General features: G+C 61.6%; 2 protein-coding genes across 2 annotated transcripts in view; both read right to left on the reverse strand.

The window, feature by feature from the left end:
* Positions 1 to 403: 403 nt before the first annotated feature.
* Positions 404 to 11,567, reverse strand: LOC307198632 (zinc finger protein castor homolog 1-like; the record flags this gene model as incomplete). Its single annotated transcript, XM_079945690.1, has 6 exons — positions 404 to 4,169; positions 6,868 to 7,009; positions 7,181 to 7,332; positions 9,153 to 9,324; positions 10,061 to 10,259; positions 11,443 to 11,567. The coding sequence occupies 6 exons, from the start codon at positions 11,565 to 11,567 to the stop codon at positions 3,061 to 3,063; spliced, it is 1,899 nt and encodes a 632-aa protein (XP_079801816.1). The 3' UTR covers positions 404 to 3,060.
* A 216-nt stretch (positions 11,568 to 11,783) lies between these two features.
* LOC307175746 (zinc finger protein castor homolog 1) overlaps positions 11,784 to 23,265 on the reverse strand; it is a gene marked incomplete at its 3' end in the record, with an annotated part of 105,508 nt that continues 94,026 nt past the window's right edge. The window contains exons 6-15 of the mRNA XM_079901197.1: positions 22,789 to 22,857; positions 20,776 to 20,866; positions 19,930 to 20,094; positions 18,812 to 18,984; positions 17,707 to 18,554; positions 15,130 to 15,265; positions 14,828 to 14,891; positions 13,348 to 13,502; positions 13,083 to 13,205; positions 11,784 to 12,126 (exon numbers count right to left, since the gene is read on the reverse strand). Of these exons, the coding sequence (XP_079757323.1) occupies positions 11,784 to 12,126; positions 13,083 to 13,205; positions 13,348 to 13,502; positions 14,828 to 14,891; positions 15,130 to 15,265; positions 17,707 to 18,554; positions 18,812 to 18,984; positions 19,930 to 20,094; positions 20,776 to 20,866; positions 22,789 to 22,857 (2,167 nt within the window). The remainder of the gene's footprint in view (positions 12,127 to 13,082; positions 13,206 to 13,347; positions 13,503 to 14,827; positions 14,892 to 15,129; positions 15,266 to 17,706; positions 18,555 to 18,811; positions 18,985 to 19,929; positions 20,095 to 20,775; positions 20,867 to 22,788; positions 22,858 to 23,265) is intronic.

Genomic DNA, 23,265 nt, shown 5'->3' on the forward strand with positions numbered 1-23,265 from the left:
GGCTGGTGGCTACGGACCCAGGAATGGCCCCCGCTGGCTCTGCCCCTGCGTGCTCCGGGCAGGAGCCGAGCCAGCATCCGGATCGGATCCGGGTACGCGCCGTTCCCAGCCCGGGCAGGTCCCTGCAGGAAGGAGGAAGGAGCCGAGGGAGGAGGCAGAGGGATGACCCTTGCCAAACGCCTGCCCAGTAGCCCTGGCTGCGCCGGGAGAGAGCCGGCCAGGCTGGGGGCCTCTGGATCCCTTGCCGGAGGCCTGAGGCGTCTGTGCCAGGCGGCTCCTGAGCCTCTGTGGGGCCTTCAGGCGGGGCTGAGGCGGGAGGCCGGGCGGGGCCCAAGCCCCCCACCATCTGTCCAGGAGGACGTGGCCCCATCCCAGGGGTGAGCCCGGTCTGCCCCCTTCCCTGCCAGGGCTGAAGGGTGACCGACACCCTCCCTGCCTTGGCACATGGAGCCCGGCTGGCCATGGTGGCCCTGCCACCCTGCACAGCTGGGTCCCCGCCAGCCGCTCAGGACTGACTTTAAAAATAAAAGATAACTTGATAGATTTTTTTTCCAGTTTTTATTGAGTGAAAATGTCAAACCTTGCATCAGTCATGCAAAAAAAAAAAAAAAAATCAAATAAATAAAACACATATATTAAATTTCTAATAGCACTAAATTCAAGTGGAAAAATATTCAGTTCTTAATAACCAGGTGCCGAGGAGACCAGATTCAAGTAATCAGAGCACACGCTGTTCAGTTCGGTTTTCACGTTCTGCGTTTTCGTCTCAAAACCTCTCTATATATCTCTATATATCTATATATGTATATACATATAGATATATACACACATATGTGCATACATATTATTTTATATTTATATATATACACATACATAGTTATAAAACATTAAAAAGAGCATTGGTGGATCAAGCATTGTTTTCCCCACAGAAAGAAAATAAAACAAAAATTACACATTAAAATTCAAAATGAGCTAGCAATGGCTTATAGTCCTAGTGTGCAATATGAAGGTTACAAAAGGCTAGACTTCGCACTGTCGGCATCTTCTTTTTTTCTTTTTTCTTTTTTTTTTTGTTTGATTTTGCTACATTGAAAAAAAAAAATTTTTTTTTTCCTTTACAAAACTCCTTCCACAGACTCCCCGGTTCTGTGGTCGGGCACAAAGTCTGGGCGAATGCTCAGCAGCAGCACGTGGTGCCCACAGAATTCAGGAGGCTCTGGTAGGGGCTGTTCTAGAAAACCATTTGTTTCCTGTTGAATCAGGTACACTCCTTCCGACCACTCCTCCCTCCTGCTCCCTCTCCAGTTCAGATGGTCCTGGCTTTCTGGCTGTGGGCAGCCAAGAGGACAAAAAAAAAAAAAAGAAAAAGAAAAGAAAAGAAAAAAGAAAGAAAGAAAAAAAAAGTAAACCACTGCCCCCTGCAGCTGGTCAGGCTCCCCTTGGAGACCTCTGGGGAGGAGGCTCTGGGTGACGGCCCCTCCCCCAGGCTGGGCCTCACGCTCTCCCTGTGGCCATGTCACAGGGCCCAACCTGAGACAGGGCTGGTGGCCCGGCCTGGAGTGAAGATGCACAGGAGCGGCCTTGGGCAGCCTGCCCTCCGTCCCTGTCGCCCTCAGAGCCATTGGCCGGGCACGTACCTGCCAGGTGGGCCCCGGCTGGCTCTGGGCTCGGTGAGCTCATTGCTGAGGGAGGGTGGCAGGGGTGGGGGGCTGGGATTTGCAAAAGGAACCAAATCCGGGTGGGTTGCACCAGCAAAGAAGTATCCCAAAGAAATTAATAAAACAAACTGGGAAGAAAAAAGCCCTATAAAGCCACACGCATAACCAATAGAGAAAAACTCAAATGTTAAATTAACTACAAACTTGTATCAGTAATAACAGTCCTTTTTTCTTGTCTCTACGAAATTCAAGTTAAAAGTTGGAATCACGCAGCTCCCATCAGTGCTAGTGTAAAGACGGACAGCCTCAAACTGGTAAGGCCTCTAAACGCTAAACAAAACCCCACGTGAGCAATTGCACTCGGGTCTCCAACCTCAGGGCTGGTCCGGAGGCGGTCTGCGCTCTAGCCGCCCGCCTGCTTTTTTTTTTTTTCTTCTTTTGTTCTATGTAGAATAATAACCTTTACAGGAAAAATACTGTACAACTTTCTCGTATTTTTTTCCATGTTGACTATTAAAGCCCCAAACAGTCGCATCCTTCCTGTTCTCACCACCTGGGTGGCAGAGACGCCCTGCGGGCCCAGCAGCCCAGCACCAGCGAGCAGACGCACCCCTTCCCAGGCCCCAGCCCTCGGGACGGACACCCCGACCAGGCCCCGCGCTGGGGGCAGAGTGACCCGGAGCTCCCCGCTCTGCCGAGTCCAGGAGGTTCCCTCCGCGGTCCCTGTAGTGTCGCCCGCCGGACGCCTCCTGCCCCGCCCTCCCCCAGGACCGGGAGGGAGGGTCTTAGCTGCACGAATGGGAGGCCCTGCCAGGTGCCACAGGTGCCGGCCCGCCTCCGGTGGTGAGGGGCGGAGATCGCGGCGACCCCCGGCGCCCGTCCCAGCCCTGAGCAATGAGGAATCCCACCGGCGTGCTCGGGGGGCCCGGGGTCCGGCGCGGGGAGGGCGCGTGGGGCAGCCGCCCGGGGTCGCCGCCCTCCTCGCCCTCCGGGCCTCCTGCCCCTCGTTCCCACCCCGGACAAGAGCACCTTCTATTTCCCTGAAGAAGATCCCCGAACTGCGGCTGAGGAGGGTCCCGGGCAGCCTCTGTCCTTCCGGCCGCCCAGCTGCCGCGCGGGCGGGGCGGGCGGGCGCGGGGGCAGCCCCGGAGCACCAGAGGGAGGCCCCCGCCTCTGTCCTGAGACGGACTCGGGGTCCGGAAGCACCGGCGGGGCGGCCCCGGGCCCGGAGCGCCTCTCGACGCCGGGGCGCGGCGAACACCTAGCTCTGTACAAGGGAAGCTTTACATATAAATACCGTTTCTTACAAAATTGATAATAATAATAACAACAATAGAATAAAGCGGCAAGATCCCGAGGGCGCCGGGCGCGGCCGGCCCCCCACGCGCCACGGGCCCCGCGGCTACGGGGAGGCGGCGGCGGCAGGCGTGGGGCCGGGGGGCGCGGGAGCGCCGAGGGCCGCCAGCTCCAGGCTCCGCGACCCCGGCCCCGCCGCCGCCGCCTCGGAGAGCGACTCCTCCGAGTCGGTGCGCAGGTCCTCGTCGTCGTCCTCGTCCTCGTCGTCGTCCTCGTCGTCCTCGTCGTCGTCGTCCTCGTCGTCGTCCGCCTCCTCCTCGTTCAGCTCCAGCTCCTCCTCGTCGTCCTCCTGCGACGACTCGCCGGCCGCGGGGCCGGGCGCGGCGGGGCCGGCGCGGGGCCCGGGGGCGTCGGGCGGGCGGGGGTCGCCCGCGTCGTCCGGACCCCGCCCCGGGCCGGGCAGGAAGAGCAGGGCGGCGGCGGGCTCGGCGCCGGGCGGGGGCGCGCAGTCCAGGCTGGCGGCCGGGCCGGGCGCGGGGCCCTCGGCGCCGGGGGAGGCGGCGGCGGGCGGCTCGCCGCGCTCCTGCTTCTCGTGCTTGCGCTTGTGCGAGTCCATCTGCGACATGCCCACGACCGTGTGGCGGCAGCCGGGGTAGGTGCAGTGGAAGTGCGAGCACTTGAGCTTGTACTTGCAGTCGGCCACGGCGCAGTCGGCGCTCGAGCTGAACTGGCAGAAGCCCGCCGCGCTGATCACGTCCTGCTTGCCGTGGTGCTTGCGGTGCGCCGTGACCTTGGTGCTGTCGGTGCAGCGGAAGCGACAGCGCAGGCAGTGGAAGTGCGTGCTGGTGCCCGAGAAAGGGCAGTCGGCGAAGTGGCAGCTGAGCGAGGCCTTGAAGCGCTTGAAGTCGTCCAGCACGAGGTTGTCCACGCGGTCGTGGTGCTGCGCGTGCTTGTACATGTGCGTGCGCCCGCAGAACTTGTAGCCGCAGTTCTCGCGCGTGCAGTGGTAGTGGGTGACCTTGAGCGAGAACTGGCAGGCCGCGTCCTTGCAGTCCTCGTAGAGGTCGAAGCGCCGGAAGCCCTCCAGCATCATGCCCTCGTCCAGCATCTTGCGCGAGGAGGCCGTCTTGCGCCGCTTGCCGAACGGCGACATGTCCTCAATGATCCAGAAGCGCTTTTTGGCCCCGGAGGCTGTCGGCATGGAGATGGTGTTCCCTGGGGAGGGGGGCTTGGTCAGCGCCCACGTGCACATCCTACCCAGGATTACACCCACGCGAGGTCCCCGATCTCGGCGCGGTGGGCGGGGGGGCCGCCCTCGGGGACAACTCCGCTTCCTGTCGCTCTGGGGGCCTCTCCTATGACCACCCCTCCGCCCCCTGGATAGCTGGGGAGCCCCAGGCTTCCCCCTTCGTCATCCGCATCTGCAGGCTGACCGCACTGGCCTGCCCTGGTGGGTGGCGGAGCAAGCAGCTCTGGGGGATGTGGGTGGGAAGTGAGGACACGTCCTGGCGCTAATTGAAGCTGAAGGGGGAATCTAGGTCGGCAGAGTGTAATTACCCAGGTTGGACGGGGGCCAGGACGCCATCACGCACCCGCCTCTAATGAGGGACAGGCCGGCTCCTTCTCCCGGCCGGCTAACCAGTTTCCCGGGCTGCCGGCCTGTCTGCGCCTGGGACCAGCCTACTCGCAACAGGGATGCCGCGCGCCCTGAGGCTGTTGGGGGTTGTAACTCCCCGCCCCAAGGCGCACCTTCTCCTTGGTACCAGAAGGTTCTTTCAGGTCTTGGGGTGTCCCACCCCCAGTGGGCTGGGAGAGGGCAGCTCTGCTGCAGGGCCAGGACTGGAGCAGGGGCTCGGCCAGCGGATGGGCTCCATCTGTGCCCTCCCCATCCTGGTCCCAACTGCTTCCTGGGCTTAGGATGCCCCGTTGCCAGGGCTGCTTAATCCACTGTGTGGTTGTGCTTCCCGTTACTCCTTTTCTGCACAGGCAGCTGGGGAAGGGGTGACCGTCCTGGGACTCCCTGCTCCACGCCCCAGGCCCAGCCCTCTCCAGAGTGCAGGGTGGGCACCCTCTGGGCTTCTCCCTCGCGCTGACCCTCCCAGCCCTCCCAGAACCTGCCGAGAAGGCTCAGCCCAGGCACCAGCCTGCTGCCCCATCCGTCTGGGGAGCAGACCTAGTCCCCGCCTCAGCAGGTGGAGAGAACGAGGACTGTGATGGGCTGGGGTACCCAGCAGGGGGCAAGGAAGGGTCTGGGCCCTGGGGATCCGGGTGGGTGAGGAGTGGCTGCTTTGGGTCGGAGGTCACAGGGCTCTGGCTGGTTAAGCGACAGAACAGGGGCTGAATTCCCTGAGGAGGAACCCTCTGCCTTGGTCCCTGCCATCCCCCTGGGCTGGCCCAGTGCCTGGCAGTCGAGCAGAATGTGAGGTAAGACTGCACGGAGGAAGAGGCAGAGCCAAGGTGGTGACGGCACCAAAGGGCAGGGGAGGGCAGGTCCCGTGCCTGCCGGGCGGCAGGTACAGGGTGGGGCTGGGAGGCACCTCTGCCGTGGAGCACTGCCCGCGGCCTGGGCCTCTTCCTGCTTGGCTCCGGGGCTGGGGGTTCAGGCTGGTGTCAGGATCCTGCAAACCTGGGCGGGTCCCAGGCACCAGCAGCTTTCCCAAGAACATCTCTGCCCCGGGTGAAGTCCTCAGAGCAGGACAGGCTCTGCCTTGCCGCAGGGTTAGGGGGGTGGGGTGGGCATGGCCATCTTGGGGCTCTGGCCAGTCCCTGAGCTGGGGTGAACCCCAGGGAGCCCTGGCAGTGATGTTCTGGCCTGCCCAGTGCTGAGCAGGAGCTGAGAGGAACTGTCCTTGGGACAGGGACCAGGCTCTCTGGTCTTGGCGCGGGCTGCGCTGTGAGGGGTGCAGAGTGGCCCTGTCCTTGACCCAGCTGACCACAGAAAAGGGTCAGGTCCTGGACCGTGGCCTCGAGGCTCGGCCAGGGTGACAGACAGCAGTGGAGAAGACATGTGTGAGTTACCTGCGGCGTCCTGAACTAGGGGGGCGTCACTTTTTACTGGAGTTGGAGTGGCAGTGACGGGCGGGAAGCTGGGCGGGCTGCTGATGGGGTGGGCCAGGCCCCGGGTGGCTCCGAGAGAGGCACTGAGCAGAGAGTATGAGAGACAGGGTGGAGAAAAGAGGCATGGCAGGGAGGGGAGGGGCGCCCGCAGCACGGCCGCAGAGAAGGATGGGGTCAGTGGGGGCTGCGGAGCCACGCGGGCAGCCTCGTCAGCGGCGGCGGCAGGAGGAGGAGGAGCCGGGCAGCCTGGAGAGGGCGGGGAAAAGCAGAAAAAAAAACCAAAACAAAGAACAAACAGAAAGAACCAAAATGAGAGACCCAATGGCAGAAGCGAGTATGATATGAAAATCCGTGGACAGAGGAGGAGCAGACAGATGCCACGAAGAAGAGAGGGGAGGAGGGGGCAGAGCAGAGCGACTGGGAGGGAGCGGCGGTGCAGGGAGAGGTCACGGCGGGCTGCGCAGGGCCTGCGGCAGAGCCCAGCCCGCGGAGGACCTCGCTCTGGGGCCCAGGGACCGTGCTGGGGACAATGGCAGAGGGGCCGTAAGAGGGACCAGGGCTGGGCGGGGCCCACCTGCCCCTCTGGCTGGGGGCTGTGCTGCTTTTTTCTGTACCTCACAGCTCAAGCCCGGGTTCTCTCCTGGAAACGGAAGCTGAGGGCAGAGTGCCGGGGAGATGGGCAGGGTGGCAGCAGGCGGGGACCCACGTCCCACAGAGCAGCCAGCGCTGCCACACCCTGGCCCGTCCTCCTTTGAGGCCACTTGACCATGAACCTCCTGTCCTGAGCCGGACCCAGCACTGCTGGGCCTCGGAAGGAGGGCCTGTCCCAGGCTGGCGCCCCCGGGCCCCCGCTCACCTGCTGCGGTGCTCTCGTTGCCCACAGGGGTGCTGGAGCAGCTTCGGTCCATGGTGGAGGACTCAGAGGACACGGCGCCCGGGCTGCAGCCAGTATAATCCATGTACTCGTCCGTCTCGGTGTCCATCAAGCTCGGGGGGCCCTGAAAGGAAGAGGGGGGCCCTGAGGAAGCTGGGCTGGGGGCTGTGCTGCCCACAGGGGCAGGCTGTCGCTTTGGGCAGCCTGGCCCACCACCTGGAAGCAAGAGCGGGACACGAATGATGCCCTCTTGCCACCCCGGGTCGCGGAGGGGCAGCCTGCCCGCCAGGCTCACCTGGGAGGAGGGCACGCGATCGAAGTTCTTCCCCAGCATCCTCCGCATGTGCTTCCGGGCGTGGGAGGTCATCTGGTGCTTGAGGAGGAAGGAGAACTGGCAGCCCTCCCGGATGCAGTGGAAGTGGCTGTTCACCTGGTTGTACTTGCAGCCTGTGGACACAGCCCCGCTCGGCCGTGAGCCTCCCCCGCCGGCCAGTGCTCATGGCACCCCCTGCGTGTCGGGCACTGTTCTGGGCATGGGCCTACGTGGCCAACCAGGCAAATGGCTTCTGGGGGAAGGGCGTGTCCCCATTGGTGGTGTTCCCGTAAGGAGGGCTTCTAGCAGCCTCTCACCCCAACCCCAGAAAGTCCCAGGCCCCCTGGCTGTCCAAAGCCTGGCTCTCGCCTCCAGCCTGCACGCCCGGGACAACAGCAGGCTGGCCCCCGGCCCCTGCCCCAGGGCAGGGGACCCTAATGACCTGTCCACTAGATCAGCCACCTCCCAGCAAGCCACCTGTCCCCACATCTCCTCTGGGAAGCCCAGGTGCTGCCTGCCCCTGGACCAGGTCAAGATGGCTGCGAGCCGGCTGGCCCTCTGCCCTGCCCCGCCCCACCTCGGCTTTGCTCTGGGCGGAGAACAAATAGAGCGAGCCGGACTGAAACGGTATCAGCAGAGGGCAGGTGAAGGCCTGCCCGTTGCCATGGCACCTGAGCCGGCCAGGTGTCTTATATCATCCCCCAGCTTTGGCCCCAGCTACCACCCAGAACACCCAAACTGAGTAAATAACGGCAACTGCGGAATCCCCTGACACCTGTAAACTGAGCCCAGGGACAGCACAGGCCACCGAGGGTTGACATCTGTTGCCGTGATTCCCAGGCCTCTCTCAGGCCATTAATGATTTCTGAATTAATTCTTGAAGGAAAGGTTTGTTGCCGTTCTTTTCTGGCGGTTGACTTTTGACTGCCTCATCCTCCCCCTATGCAATGGCCGGTCGGCTGCAGGCAGCGGCCCCACCTCTGCTCCCCCTGGACCCTGCTGCCATGACCACCTGAATCACAGCAGGCCTTGCGTGCAGCCCAGGTGTCTGCACCCAGCCTGCCTGGCTCCCGCCTGCCTTCCGGCTTCCGGTCTCCTCGTGGGCAGACTCCTGCCCCACGTCTGCAGGCCCACAAATGCGTGGCTCCATGCTGAGGCGGGAGGATGGGCTCTGCCTCCCTCTGCTGGTCCTGGAGCCCCCCCCCGCCACAGCATCCCCAGGGCAAGCTGGGGCCAGCGAGCTCCTCGGGGAGGCCTTGTTCCAGGGCTGGGGGGCAGCTTCTCTGCCAAGGGCTCAGCTCTCAGCAGCAGAGTTAACTCCGAGGCACCTGCCCCTGAGCTCAAGGCCACTTCCTTGCCCCGTGGCCACCTCCTTCCAGGTCACCCCAGGTCACAGATGCTCTGGGCTGAGCCCACAAATGTACCTGCTGGTCCCATCAGATCCCCAGCACCAAGTACAGTGCTGGCCACAGTGGACGCTCGAAAAAGACCATAGCTTCCACCTCTACCCGCCCCTCACCTCCTGCAATAGCACAGAGCCTGGCACACGGCTGCTCCTCCGTGAACGTCTGCTGAGTGAGTGAATGAACAAACCACGGTCCATTTGGGATAAAACCCGAGTAGCTTCAGGAGCTCCCAAGACTTACCCGCAAGGCTCTCTTGAAAAAAAAGGAAAAAAGAACCAGGCCTGGGTGCCAGAGACGAGGCTCCGGGCGTTTTCACTGGGGTGGGTGCAGTGCTGGGAGTCACCCTCACCCCTTTTCCTAGGCTCTTGGGGTTTTGCCTGTTCTCCTGGGGTGACAATGCCTGGCCTGTGATATCGTGACATTTTCCGAAAAAAAAACATGGAGCCTGATGTGCGGGGACAAGAAGTGGGTCCCAGGGCCTCAGGCGCCAGAGCCGTGGCCCTGCCACCTGCTGTAGTTCCCTGCCCCCCAGCCCTGGCCTTCGGTACCTAGCCTGCCGCACTCCTCACGCTTGGTGAAGTACTTGAATCCGTTGGCTGCCCGCCGCTCAGCTTTCTCATGCTTCTTTATGTGCCACGGCAGCTTGGTGGTGATGTTGGTCACAAAGTAGCAGCCGGTCCTGAGACAGTGGTAGTGCCCGCGCATCCGGAACTCGCAGTGCTGCAGGGAGGGACAGGAGTCAGGGCCGGGCAGGCCACTTCCGTTAAGCTTCCACCTGCCCCAGCCCTCTAGAGGGCTGTGGCAGGCGTGCGTCCTTCCACGCTCAGAATCAGCAAACACAACTGTGTAAAGACCTTTCACGTGTTAAAAAGCAGTAAGTCCCTTCTGTCATTTGATTAAAACATCCCACCTGGTATTGTTTCCATCTCTTTCTAAACCCACGCCCAGCACAGACATCACTAATCTGTCTGAGCACTCTTCTCCGTGTGCCCAGATGGAGGCTCAGACTCCTTCTTAATGCGCTCTGCCAGGCAGCCCCTACAAGTCTTGGGAGTAGGCCTTTATAATGAAGCTGACCTGCCCTTCCTGTCTGGGGCACGGACAGTTCAATCTCTTTATCTGTCTAATGGGTCTATTTTAAAATCCTAGGCCTCTGGGGAAAGGGAGCATAGCTGTTCCAGGACGCGCACAAGGATGCCAAGTGCACAGAGGCTGCCCGGCATACAGGCATCATTGAGGGTTAGGATGAAATGACAGACCTCACCAACAGAGCACCAAGCTGAACTCCTGCCTAGGGGTCTCCAGGGACCTAGGGGCAGACGGTGTCCTTTCCAGACTCTGGAGGAGGCCACTTACAAAAGGGTGTGAGACACGGAGCCTCGGCCAGGAGGAGCTGGTCCGGGGCCCTGCGCCTCCCTGCCCCCACCCCAGGGGCCACCCCGCCCGCGTTGCTGACCTGGTTGGGACAGAGGCACTGCAGGGAGTAGTACGCAAACTGGTCTCGCACGTTCACGAGGTTGTTGTTGGGATTGATGTGGTCCAGGCAGTGGGACTCGGCCTTCCCGGAGGTTTTGCAGACGTACTTGCAGTTCCCAAAGAGACAGTGGAAGTGGAACTTGTTGGCATACTTGCAGTCCGTTGCGAGGCAAGGATCGCTGGAATGAAACCACGGCCCAGAAGGTCATTGGCATTCCTGGTGCCCTCCCCGCCGGTGTCCTGACATTTGCTCATGTTGGGGTTCCGCTCCCCACTCCCCTGTGGTGTAATCAAGAGGAATGGCCCCTGGGCTGCCCTCCTGCTCAGCAGGACGATTCGGCCAGAGACTACAGATCCCAGCATGCAGTCTTGCCTTCTTTTTAGAGCTCTGAGGGCGCCGAAGGGACTGCGGTATGCAGGCGGCCCAGAGCACTGCATGCTGGGACACGTAGTTTCCGTGGCCACACCCCAGGATTACAGATAAGGATGGGCGCAATCACTTCGTGGATATGAAAATGAGCGATGGTGCTGCCAGGCCTGGCTGATGTGGCATAGGCAGTGCCCTGGCTGTGGCCGACTGACAGGGTGCAGATGGGTGGGCAGCCCTACCAGGAGGCTTTGCCACCATGGGGCCTTGGCCAGTGGGAACGTGTGCCTGGCGTCAGGTCCTGCTGAGGCTCAGCTGCTGGGGTTTCCAGGGTCAGCTCGGGGCTCGGGGCTGCCACCCACTCAGAGAACCTCACAAGCCAGCTGAGTGGTGGGGCGGCTGGGGTGGGGAGGGGTGCTGGGCGAGCCCCCACGGCTGGCCTGCCCCGAGCAGCAGCCTCAGCTCCAGAGCTCTGCCTTCCAGGCTCCAGGCAGGTGCGGAGGGGCTGCACCCGGCTTCTGCCCTGGCTGACAACACAGCCGCCCCCGACATCCACACTGGACCTGGGCTGGGAACTCCGACCAAGGCCGGGATGCTGAGAGGGCTGCCACTTTGGGGAGGTGAACAGAGGAAGGGAAGCTGGGAAAGGGGCAGAGAGGAGCGCAGGTCCCCTTCCACGCCGTGGGCCCAGCCCCAGGTGCTCAGAGAGGGAGGACAGCTGCCACTCAGGCGGTGTGTGTTCACGTCCAATTTATTACTTTTATTGAGAACAGGAAGCCGCACATATCATGATACAGAGTCACCGTTCTCGCCGCAGGGAGACACCACCATCCAGCGATGAAGGTCCCTCCCTTCCACCCCTGAGAGCTCAGACCGTTGTGCAGGTGGCGGGGTGGGGGGGGCGTCCAGAGGAGGGCCTAGCCCCCTCGCCGCCCACCTATGACTTTGCTTGCCCTGCAGAGACTCAGCCATGGGTGTGAGCCACAGAGACCAACAAGGGGACCCGGAGGGAGACGCAGCCCGCCTTGCCGGGCGAGGACCGCCACTCCTGGCCCACCCAGGCTGGTCCTCGCAGCGTCACCAGTGGCCTCTCTGGAACAGTGGCCACTACCTCCACCATCTCCCCCCACCCCGGCCACCTGCTCCGGGAATAGGCAGTGAGGTCTGAGCAGCAGCAACTTTGGCTAGAAGGACATCACCCAGTGACCGTGTCCCAGAGAGGCTGGGGACAGCCGGGGCTACTGCAGGGGAAGGAGCAGGGCCTCCTCAGCTGCCCTTACTAGCACCTACTCCCGAGACACACGGGGGACACAGGGCTCCCGGCTCATCGAGGGACTCACTTCTCCTGGAACTGGAGGAATCCGGGTTTGACCTGGGGCTTGGCGTTTTCTAGAGAAGTCGTTGCCAAGGGCGAAGTGGGCAGGTGAGGCACTGACGCTGGAATCTGAGGCATCTGGGGTATGGTGGAAGCCAGCTGCTTCCAGGCGAGCAGGGTGGGGCTGGAGGGCACTGCGGCCAGGCTGGGAGTGGGCCCCTCGAGAGAGGAAGCCGTGGCCGTGGTGATGGGAGGCGCTGGAGGGGATGAGGGGGCCAAGGAAGGTTTGGTCTCAGCAGCCGAGGCCGGGAAGGAAGCCTCCACATTTCCTTTCACTGCTCCTCCCTCTGTCCGGAAGTGGAAGCTACGAGAGACAGGAGAGGTGTCTCAGGTGCGGGAGGAGAAGGCCCTTCCCTGGCACGCCTGCCTGCCTGCCTACGTATGACCCCATCACAAGCCTAGGGGCCCAGTGTCCCCACCGCATCTTCAGTGCCAGGTGCCAGAGGCCTCCCACCAGGAGGGAAGGACTGAGAACACACTGCTGTGTCCTCTGATCTTGAACTTGGGCTCCAGGCTCTGCCCTAACTACACCTTCCTACTTGTGACCTTACTGATGTGCTGTCCCTAGCTCCTCCCTACTCGGGAGGGGTTGGGTACAGCACGTCCTGGCTCATGAAGCCTGTCCTTCCAGAACCGGCTCCGACATTTAAAAGCGGGTGGGGGGGGGGGGGTCTCAGACCAGCAGCTGGGGCTGCCTAAGCAGTGAGAAGAGCCTGACCCGGGGCTTAGGGAGCGGTGAAGATCTGCTGTAAACGTTTACCAGTTCTGGGTTCAATTACAGTAGGCGGCTGGGCTTGCTGCTCAACGAATTGTACAAATTAATTTCATTATTTTTAGGTCAAAGAGAATCTACAAATGCAGTACTGTGGCTTGGAAAAGCCTTCACTTAGGGTCCCTGCCGGGGTCAGTGCTGGGCCTCTCCAGCTGCCTCTGCAGGAGCATCTGTGGGAGGGAGGGCTGACGGCTGCATGGGCCCCGCGGTGGGGAGAAGCAGCTCTTACTCGGGGCGGGGCCTGGGTGGGCTCAGAGGACCCAGCTGGGGGCTGAGCCAGTGGGAGATGAGGAAGCCTGCCTTTTGCCGGGCAGCACCTCTGAGAAGCCAGCTCAGCTTCTGAGGTCTTGTGGGAACCGCACACGGGTCCTGCTTGGAAGGCTGCTAGAGGCCTGTGCACCCCCTAGCCCCACCCCGGCCCACCCACCGCCGAGCCAGGCTGGGACAAGTGGGGCTGGGTTTAAACGGGCCCCCGGACCCCCACTCACTTGGCGTGCTTGATGGCCCCGTCCAGGGTGCTGAAGAGCGCGCCGCACTCCTCCACCACGCAGTGGAAGTGGGCCTTGTGGAGGAAGTCACACTGCGCGTTGCAGAAGTCCTTGGTGCCAAACCTGGCAGAGGGGCCGGCTGCTCAGAGGAGACCCTGGCGCTCTGGCGAGGCTGGGGGAACAGCCTCGTGGGGGGAACACGTGCCCCCGGGACGAGTGGGCGTGGCCCTTCCCTCCCCCTTTGCTCACACGGCAAGCCCCTCACCTGCGAAGGTAGACCTTCCAGGGCTCTGACAGCTTCTCCTGAACCAGCGCCTTCACGGCCTTGCCCAGGAAGGGCGAGGACTCCCCGGCGGGGCTCCCCTCCGCTTCTGTCTTGATGTTCAACAGGCTGCCGAGGCTGGGATTGCCCTGAGACATCTGCGAGGAGGACAGGCCCGTGCTTCAGGCCGGGGACCTCAGGACACCTGACCCGACTGCCCTGGGAGGAGTGGCAGCTCTGGGCCGCTCGGGCCTCTCCAAACTGACCAGAGCATCGCGGTGCTGGCAGCCGGGAGGAGAGGAGGCCCGACCCCACGCGGCTCTGGCTACGGAAGAGCCCTCACTGAGTGGACGCTGCCGCGGGCGGCCTGCGGCGCTGCCCCGGCCCCGTGGAGCTGCCGGGGCTCTGCCACACAAACCCCGGGCTGCTAGGAGCCATCACTCAATCGGAGGCCGAGACTCCGGGCACACACGCCAGCCCAGCTTTCCCCAGACTAAGCGGCTCCCTGGTTATTCTCCTGCCAGGTTTTCAAAAGAAGTGCAGGAGGAGGAGGAAGGCGGTGGGGGGGGAAACCCTCACGAATTCCTTGAGAACAAGAGAAGGAACACAAAGGAGGAGCAGAGAGGGAGGGAAGGAGGCTCACGGAGTGAGACCGAGGCAGGCTCGCTGCTGCTGCTGGCAGAGGAGGGGGCGGGGAGTCCGCGGAAAGGCTCGACCCACGTGGGCTGTGGGTCTCCGACAGGAAGGAACAAGGGGGCGCAGGGAGCAGTGACCCAAGAACGGAAAAGGGGAGCAAGAGAGCGAGCAGGGGAGGGCGGAAGGCAGAGGGCACACGCACCGACCGACCGGGCAGAGGCCAGTGGGAGGCCATGGGCCCGGCAGGAACCCCACTCCGTGGGGTCCGGCCCGGGCCCAGCTCCCTCCTCAATAGTCACTTGTGTACGGTAACCTAATTAATCTTGCTGTAGTCAAATTTATCATGTGAAGGGGGAAAATATATTTGCGATGATGTATAATTTACAAAGACTCTGCATTATTTAAAATAAATATTCTGGAGCGACCTCTGCAGCAGGCGTCCGAGACCATTACTCAACCTGAAAAGTGGAAATGGGCGCTTTGCTCCCGCTTTGGTCTCCCCCTCCACCTTTTTAAACAAACAAAAAAATATATAAAATGAATAAAATGAATAACCAGGAGTGAAAGAAGTTAGAGGGCTCCGGAAAAGCTTTTGGAGCCCTCCATCTGAAGGGAAAAAAAGGGTGTCAGAGGCTGGAATATATTTCTTCAGCCAGTTCATTAAATTAATTTGTAAGCAGTGGCTCTGAAATTATATCTGATGAAAAATGGCCTCAAAATTTAAATGGTACAAACTCATCTTATTAGAGGCAAAACATTAAAAAACAAACACATCCCCCCCACCCCCCAGCACAGCTTTAATCTCTCGGGGTGGGGGGATGGGAGGCGTGTGATGGATGGTTCTTACCTTATTCATAAGCGAGGATAAAAGAGATGAATTTGCCGGGACTGCGTGGCCATTTGATTCATTACTGGAACACACAAACCAAGGGGCTTTAGCTCAGACAGTACGTGGGACCGGCCCCAGAGACTCACCCCTCCCAGCCGGCCCCTGGGGCTCTGGCCCCGCCTGCTACATCTGCCTGGGCAGGAGGATGACCCCTTGTCAGGAAGGGTTGGCCCCTGGCCCCATGGAGTCTGGCTCTGAGGGTGCTGTCCCCAGAGCCTCCTGCAGGGGGGCAGAGCTGGGAGGCCTGGGCCTCGCCTCACCTGGGCTCCTTCAGAGTCAGGTCTAAACTGCGGTCCTGGGAGGCCTCGTGGGGACCTGGGGCGCCAGCACTCTCACCGGGCTCCTGCTTCACCGGGGCTGGGGGGAACCTGGCAGGGGTGGCCTGCTGCCCATTTCCTATGGGGGAGGGGGGAGGGAAGATGGTGTTAGAGGGACCGAGGGCTTCATACGGGCACAAGTCGGAGCCCCCCGAAGGGAGGGCAGCGGGCCGGGTGGGCTGGGGCCCCTGGGGAGCCCTGGCTGCTGGTCAGTGGTCCTCCCCACTGACATGATGGCTTGTGACGCTTCCCCCTGTGTGGCAATTCTTCAAGTGATAATTATTGCAAAATTATGTCAAAGTTGTCCTGGCTCAGGGCCTCCTGTAGGAGAAGGGCGGGAGGATGGGGAGGGGGCTGGGACGGGGGCGGGGGCCCTTCCTCTTCTCCACCGACTGTCACAGTCAATTTGTGGAGCTGCCGCTTAGGCTTTTATTAAAGACTCTGTTAATGCTGAGGGAAAGTGGCAGATCGAGACTGGGAGCTGCGCCCCCTCCGCAGGTCCCGTCCCCACTGTTGCCGGGGCGACAACCCTGCCTTCCACTGAGCATGCCCAGGAGGGGCATCTGCTGTGTCAGGGCTATGGGAGCTGACAGCCAATCAGAGCGGTTCAAACTATGTGACCTCGCCCGTCAAGCTGTCCAGGGCAGGGATATGAGGCCCACCCTGGCCAGGCTGGGCTGGATGGGGTGGGTGGGGGAAGCTGGCGGGGTGTAGGCATGGCGGGGAAAGGCTGGAGCTGAGCGGGCAGAGGATTCGGGAGGCCAAGCAGAACAGGGCAAAAGAAGTTGCTGACAGGAACATGTCCACCGAGCCTTTCCCCACAATCCCCAAGTGACTGAAATATTAATCTGCCCCAAGGCGCTGCAGCTGATGGAGAGCTGCTTCACAGAGAGCAAGTGGCATTTTATTAAAAAATAAAGGGAAATGGCCCCCTTCCCTTCACTTGACCTTTCTTTTCGGGGAAGGAGCTGTTTCTAAAGAAAAGAAAGTACTTGACAGTCTGGCCACGGAGCCCAGCGTGGCCCCAGCCTGCAGGCACCTCGCCGGAGGCGCGCGGCCCCGGGCAGTCAGGCCTGACACCCACACTTGGAGTGGAAGGTGGGTCACAGCTGATAGGAGCGTCCCACTGGGAACATGATATTCAGTTTTCAGAATTCAGAGTCCACATTCCAGGAGCTCCCCAAAGCCACTTGCCCAGGGTCCCTAGGGAAACAGGGCTCTGACCCTCCTGCCAAGCACTGGTCTCTCTGGGGGCACTGCGCAGAGCCCTGGGTGGGCTGCAGGGACCCTCAGTCTTGGCGGGTTTCAAGACAGTCTCACAGAGGAGCAGGGTGCCCGGGCTCAGAAGCCAGCTGTTGAGGTCCAAGTCTCGACCTGGCCACCTCCCAGGGGGTATACTTGGGGACAGACTATGCCCCACACTGTTCCATCAGCTCCACAAGGCAGGAGTTTGTCTGTCTTCTTCCCTGCCGTGTCCCCAGCACTGGCTTGGTGCCTGGCCCACCAGCAAGCTGCCCTCAGTGAGCACCAGTGGTTGATGAATGAATGAAGGAAGGAAGGAAGGAAGGAAGGAAGGAAGGAAGGGAGCCACGTCCCAGATGTGAGCCGAACTCTTCTAAAGGATTTGACTGATGCTAATTACCCGGATGGGGGAAAACAGAGGGAGAGAAGTGAGGGAAACAGAAAAGCCAAAAAAAATCCGGAGAAAAAGAGTAAAAAATTTTTTCAAGAGCAGAAAACTTGGGAGAAAGGAGAACCTCTCTCCACGATGAGCCAGAGGAGGGACACAGATGTGACTTGGCGGCTCTGACATGGCCGCCAGCGGACGGGTCTGGCTCAAGTGAAAGAAATTCCAGTTGAAATCCAAGTCCTGGGTCACGCTCGCCAATTTCAAGCACTCAACAGCCATGTGACCAGCGGCTACCATACTGGACGGTGCGGAACAGCACGTTCCCACTACCACAGAAAGTGCGACTGGAAAGCGCTGATGGACAGGGAGACCCTGGGAGGGCATCCTTGGCCTTGACGGGCTGTCCAGGCACGAATCCCCTGAGCATCCCTGTACTGCGGTCACCCTGCCACTTGGCTGGACTCACATGGCCTCCCAGTCACCTGGAAGAGGTCCCAGGGAAGCCTGGGACTCCAGGACTGCTCCCACTAGGGGCTGGACTAGCGGGAGCCCCTACTAGTCCAGGGTGACATGGTAGGGTTGGGGGAGCCAGCTGTTGCCCCGGGATGCACAGGTACCCCGTGAGGCCGGGACTACTGCTTCCCCTTCACAGATGAAAAAAACAGAAACATGAGTTGCCTGGGGCGGGTGGGCCAGAAAGAGGGGCCCCGAATAGGAAATAAAGAGGACGGAGGCAGAGACCAGGCAAAGAAGCGGGCAGGGGTCTCGGGGGCAGGGAACAGAAGACACTCCTGCCAAACAAACACCCGCTGCTCGGCTCCGCACCGAGGCCAGAGAGCTCCTGGGGTTGGAGAGGTGCTCGCTTCCCAGGCAGGGCCCAGCCTGCTCACCTGGGTCAAAGGTGGCAGAGGGCTTGAGGGCGGCCGCAGCCAGCCTGGCCATCATGGGCGAGATGAGGCCCTTGCTCGCAGAGATCCTCTCCATGATGGAGGCAGGGGGCACCGGGACAGAGGCAGCTGCCGCTGCGGCCGAGTCGCCAGCTCCCGAGGCAGCCAGAGCAGGTGTGTCGGGGGTTACTGAGGCTGCCGTCCCTGACGACATGGTACCCATGAGGCCGGGGGCACCCACAGGCAGGGAGGTGCTGCCCCGGCCCGGAAGGATGGGGAAGTAGGGCGCAGCGCTGGGCAGGCCCGAGCTGGAGAGGGCCAGCGCCAGGGGGATGGAACCAGGCAGGCCCTGGGCCAGCAGCCCCGAGATCTTGCTGTTGGGAGGCTTGGTGGCACTGGGCCCAGCCTCGGAGGTGGCAGTGGCGGTGACCAGGGAGGCGGAGGACTGCTGGCTGGTGGGGGAGGCGCTGAGGCTGGAGTTCTTGCTGCTCAGGGCAGAGAAGTCAACCAGGTCGTCGTTGCTGGACTCCTCGTGCTCCGTGTCCTTGGCGCCCAGCAGCGAGGGCGGCAGCCCCAGCACGCCCGAGCCCGAGGCGCGGATGTGCCGGCGCTCGTGCTTGCGCTTGTGGGAGGTCATCTGGCTGGTGGAGGTGAAGGTGAAGCCGCAGCCGGCGCGGATGCAGTGGAAGTGGTTGGTGGCCTTGCTGTACACACAGCCCTCGTACTTGCACTCCTCGTACTTGTAGAACTTCTTGAAGCCATCCTTGGCGTAGGCGTCGTCCTTGATGTGGTAGCTCTTGTGCTTCTCGATGTCACACTTGTTCTTAAAGGTGAACGTGCAGCCGGGGCGCCTGGCAGGACATCGGGAGGCTGTCATGGGGCCTCACGGGGCCAGGGGGAGGCCCTGCCCTGCTCCCACGGTGGCCCTGGGAGGGATGGGCCTCTGGATGGAAGACCAGGCCAGAAACTAAGGCGGGGCCTCCGAGCAGCCCTCTGCTCCTGTCCCTACACCCCTGAGGAGGTGGGGCCCCGAGCCACCCACGGGCCTGGTGCCCTGCCTGCCGTCCCTCCCCGGGCCAGGAGGCCTCCCTGGCTGCCTCCCGCTCACCTGCAGTGGAAGTGCGTGGTCTTCTGCCCGTAGAACTGGCAGTCGGCCGTGCCACAGTCCTCAGTGGCTCGGAAGCGCTGGAAGCCGTCGTTGATGAGCTGGGTGTTCTTCTTATGGAAGTTCTCGTGGGTCATCACGTCCGACGTGCTCGTGTACACCTTGTTACAGCCCACCTGCAGGGGCCAGAGCGGCAGTCAGGGGAGCTGAGGCCAGGCACCCTGGCGAAGTCAGAGCGGCTGTGCTGCTGGGCGCAGCTGAGCCTGCCCGGGGGAGCTTCGGCCCCTGTAAACGTCCGACTGGGGGCACCGAGGTTAAGGTAGGACGACCCCTCAGGCCCCCAGGGCCTGGCCCATGCTGGGTGTGGGTCGTCCTCATAGAGAGCCCGGGATACGTCCCCACACAGGCGTGGGAGTCCCATCCTGCAGGAGGTGGCTTGGGGGTCCCCCGTCTGTGGCTCTATGTCTAAAGCCCCCGGGGGTGAGCAGGGCTGGACCCCGGGGCCTGGCGGTCACCTGTAGGCCGGGGACTCGTTTGGCGAACAGTTTCTGGCACAGGGCCTTCCCTACCCCACCCTGGCTGGGCCAAGGCAGGCAACGTTGCCATATTGAGTAAAAACCAGTGGAATCTGAACACTCTTGAGGGCTGGACCGTGCCAGTGTCTGCACCATCTCAGAGCCCAGAGAGCGAGCCCCCCTCTCCTCCTGGCCCAGGTTGTTTCACGGAGGCCATAACAACCCCCTGACAAATACCGGGGGAGGCGCAGGGCTGCTATTTGCAAACGAAAGTCGCTCCCCCCCAGACCTGACACCTTGAAAAAGCCCAGACTCTGCGTGGCATTAAAACAAAGAATTAAACAAAAACCTCCTCAGGAACCATTTGCAATGCTGCTCTTGGTGTTAAAGGCTGAAAAATGTCGGTCTGTATAAACAGCTCGCTGAATTTCACCCGCACCAAGTATGGCCATGGGGAAGGCCCCACCCTGGCCCACCGGACACTGCCCAAGCCTGAGCCCCTGGGCCTCTCTCCTCTGGCCGTCCAGCCCTGGGAAGGGACAAAGGGAGGGGCCCTGCCCGAGGCAGGCCTGCCTCTGGGGGTGGGGGAGGGGGAGGGCGGGGCACCTGCATGCAGTGGTAGTGGGTGCTCTTCCCGTTGAGGTGGCAGCCGTGGTAGTAGACGCTGCAATCGTCCAGGGGGCTGAAGCGCATGAAGCCGTGCTGCAGGGAGTTGTCCCGCTTCTTGTGCATGTTGTAGTGCCGGATCACGTCCTGCTTGCTCGTGAACCTCTGCCGGGAGAGGGCCTGGTGGGCAGGAGGCTGGGCCTGGCCCCAGGGCCCGCCGGTCTCCTTACAAATCATCCTGTTGGGTCGAGGCAGCCCAGACTGCCCCAAGGCCAGCACCCTGGACTTTGGAGGGAACAGTTCCAAAGGTTCCAGAGCCACAGACCCTTCCCTGACCTCCCCGTCGTCTCCCCGTCAGCAGGCCCAGAAGCAGAGAAGATAAATCGGGCCAGGCCTCTCAGGGAGGAGCTCTGATAGGTGACACCTCGTTCCGTCTACTGCCGCCTGTGGGCTCTGCCCAGCTGGGCTCCCTGGGGAGGCAGAGGCAGTGGCCTCATGCAGAACACCCACACCCCCCTCCCGCCTCTCGCTCACCTGCTCTGCACCTGCCGGAGGGTGGCTTTGAACGTAAGGGCCGATCTGCCTGAACCTCAACACAACCATCTATAAAATGGGGCAGTGAGACCAGCCTCTTAAGGACACTGGGAAGACTCGATTAGATAAGGTAGAAGCCCGTGGGCAGCGATCTGGGAACAAGAGCAGGCTGGGAGCTTTTCTGGGCTCTCTGCCTGCCCCAGTCAAATGCAGGTGGCCCAAGCAGAACCGAGTAACCTCGTCCTGCTTTCAAGACGCCCCTCCACTGCTGTGCCAGCCCGCAGGAGCAGGACTGGTGCCCGTGGGACATACCTGGTAGTTGCACTCGGGGTCGAGGCAGTGGTAGTGCTCGCGGTACTGGTAGGCGCAGTGGATGTGGCCACAGTGCTGACTGCCTGAGAACCTGCAGGGAAGAAGGGGTGGGCTCAGGCCTCTCTGGATACCAGCTCCAGGGCCCTCGGCCTGAGCGGCTGAGCAGAGTCCGTGCCCCTGATCCAGGGAACTGCTGTTGCGGTTCAGGGGCCCTGGGTGGACATGTGGAGGGGCAGAGGTGGTCTGCTGGGGTGAAGGAGCAGAGGCTGAGAAGGCTAGGGCGAGTGACGGGGCCGCTGGGAATCCCAGACCCACTGAGCTGCAGAGCCAGCCTTATCTGCCCCGGGAGGGAGTGCCAGGTGGGGCACAGAGGCCTGGCACCAAGATGGGAGGAGGAATTTAGGCCAAGCCAGAAGCCAGAGCAGGGTCAGGGGAAGAGCCCTGGGGTGGGATGGGATGGGATGCTGAAGGCATGAGCCCCCAAGGTGGCCCAGCTGCCGTTTCTGCAGGTGCTGCCCGCCCACCCCTGACTCAGTGCTGGGCCAGGTGCTGGGGACTCCAGCTGCGCCAGCCCAGGGCTCTGTTGCTAAGAGGTGTTAAAGGGCTCTCTCTGTTCTGGGCTTTCCTGACACTTGAAACAGTCCAAGAGTTATGAATTTTTAAAGCGCAGCATCTGTTTGGCTTCCCGTGGCAGGGAGCGCGCTCTCCGGCCAACTCTGCAGCCAGGAGCCCCATGCTGCCTGGCCACCACCTGCCCTCCCAGAGTACCCCAGGCCTTCTCCAGGCCCCAATGCTGCCAGGGCGGGGGTCTCACAGCCTGGACGATGGCCACCGGGGACAGCGCCCCGTGACAACTGTGGACAAGGTGGTGGGCTCAGCCCGCCTGCCCCACTGTGCTGCGCGTGGTGTGGGGCTGCGGGAGGGAAGCCCCTCATGAGGGGAGAACCTCTTGCAAATAAATATTGAAGCTGCCAAAAGGGCCATCTGCTGAGGCACTAATAATAATGGTAATAATAATAATAAAGAGAGCAGAGCAAAGCTGAAAAGACAGGGAGGGACAGGGGAGGGAGACACAGAGCGACAGCAAAAACTATGGGGGATCAACAGAAGGACGGCTGCCAGGGCACAGCCCCGGCCTCGCGCTGCATCCCCAGGGGCTGGGTGCCGGGGGGCCTGAGTGGGGTGGGTGGGGGAACCTGAAGGTTCGTCACCTGCCAATCCCACTGCCTTAAGGATGTAAAGGGGCAGGTCTGGAGTCAGGTGGTAAGGGGAAGCACACTGAGGCCACCTGCCCACATCTCTTCTCATCCCCAACCGTTCCACAGGGGCCTGCAACCCCGCCTGCCACCCCCCCCACCCGGCCCCAAGTGGAGCCTTTTTAAAAAATGTTTAAAAATTTATTTATTTATTTATTCATTTATTGAATTTATTTATTTTTTGCTGTGTTGGGTCTTCGTTGCTGCACACGGGCTTTCTCTAGTTGTGGTGAGCGGGGGCTACTCTGTTGTGGTGCGCGGGCTTCTCATTGCGGTGGCTTCTCTTGTTGCGGAGCACGGGCTCTAGAGTGCAGGCTCAGTAGTTGTGGCGCGTGGGCTTAGTTGCTCCGCGGCATGTGGGATCTTCCAGGACCAGGGCTTGAACCCTTGCCCCCTGCATTGGCGGGCGGATTCTTAACCACTGCGCCACCAGGGAAGCCCACAGTGAGCTGTGGAGGGGGGGACCTGCACTCACCTGTGGCCAGGCCCTGCCTTAGGGCCCTTTCAGGTACCCCAGTCCTGCCTGGGGTACAAGCTGCTTAAGGGCATGTGGCCTGGACCACATCAAGGGGGCGGGGGCTCTGAGACGGGGCAGAGGGCAGGCCTGGGGAGGGTTTGGAAGCAGGAATGCATGGGGGCGGGGAGGCAGCAGGCACCTTGGTACTAGTGGTCACATGGACGTATGGTCCCATGGTCCCCAGGCATTCCTGCCCCCACCCACCTTCTCTCCATGGCAGTCTCCTCCCCAGGGGCCTACCTGGCAATATATTTCTGGTAAATGTTTACATCTTCAGTGACAGCTGGTTTATCTGTGGGCAATCCGTTCCTGGTGAGAGACACACAGGGCACAGCTGATTAGCAGACGAGGTGGCCTCACGCCCCAAGAGCGTCTGGGGGCAGCTCCCTGCCCTGGGGCCCTGGCCCTTCTCTGCTCACTGTGTAGTGTTCTGGGCGCTTAGGGTGGGACTGGAAAAGTCCTTAGGCAGAAAACTAGCACAGGTTCAATTAGCCCACCTTTGGCAAGGGCTGGGCCGTCTTCAGCTGGCAGGGCTGGAGGGCCCTACCTTGGGCGTGGATCTGACCTAGAGTCCAACAGCATAGGAAGCCTGGGAAGCTGGGGCCTGGCCGCCTTGCACACAGAGAGTCAGGATGCTGCTGGCTGAAGAGGGGTACCAGGTACCACGGGGGAGGGCGCCAGGGGAAAGTGCAGGAACAGCACCAAGCAAGTGTGGCT

The sequence above is a fragment of the Stenella coeruleoalba genome (genome assembly GCF_951394435.1).
Source record: "Stenella coeruleoalba genome assembly, chromosome: 1".
Classification (NCBI taxonomy): domain Eukaryota; kingdom Metazoa; phylum Chordata; class Mammalia; order Artiodactyla; family Delphinidae; genus Stenella; species Stenella coeruleoalba.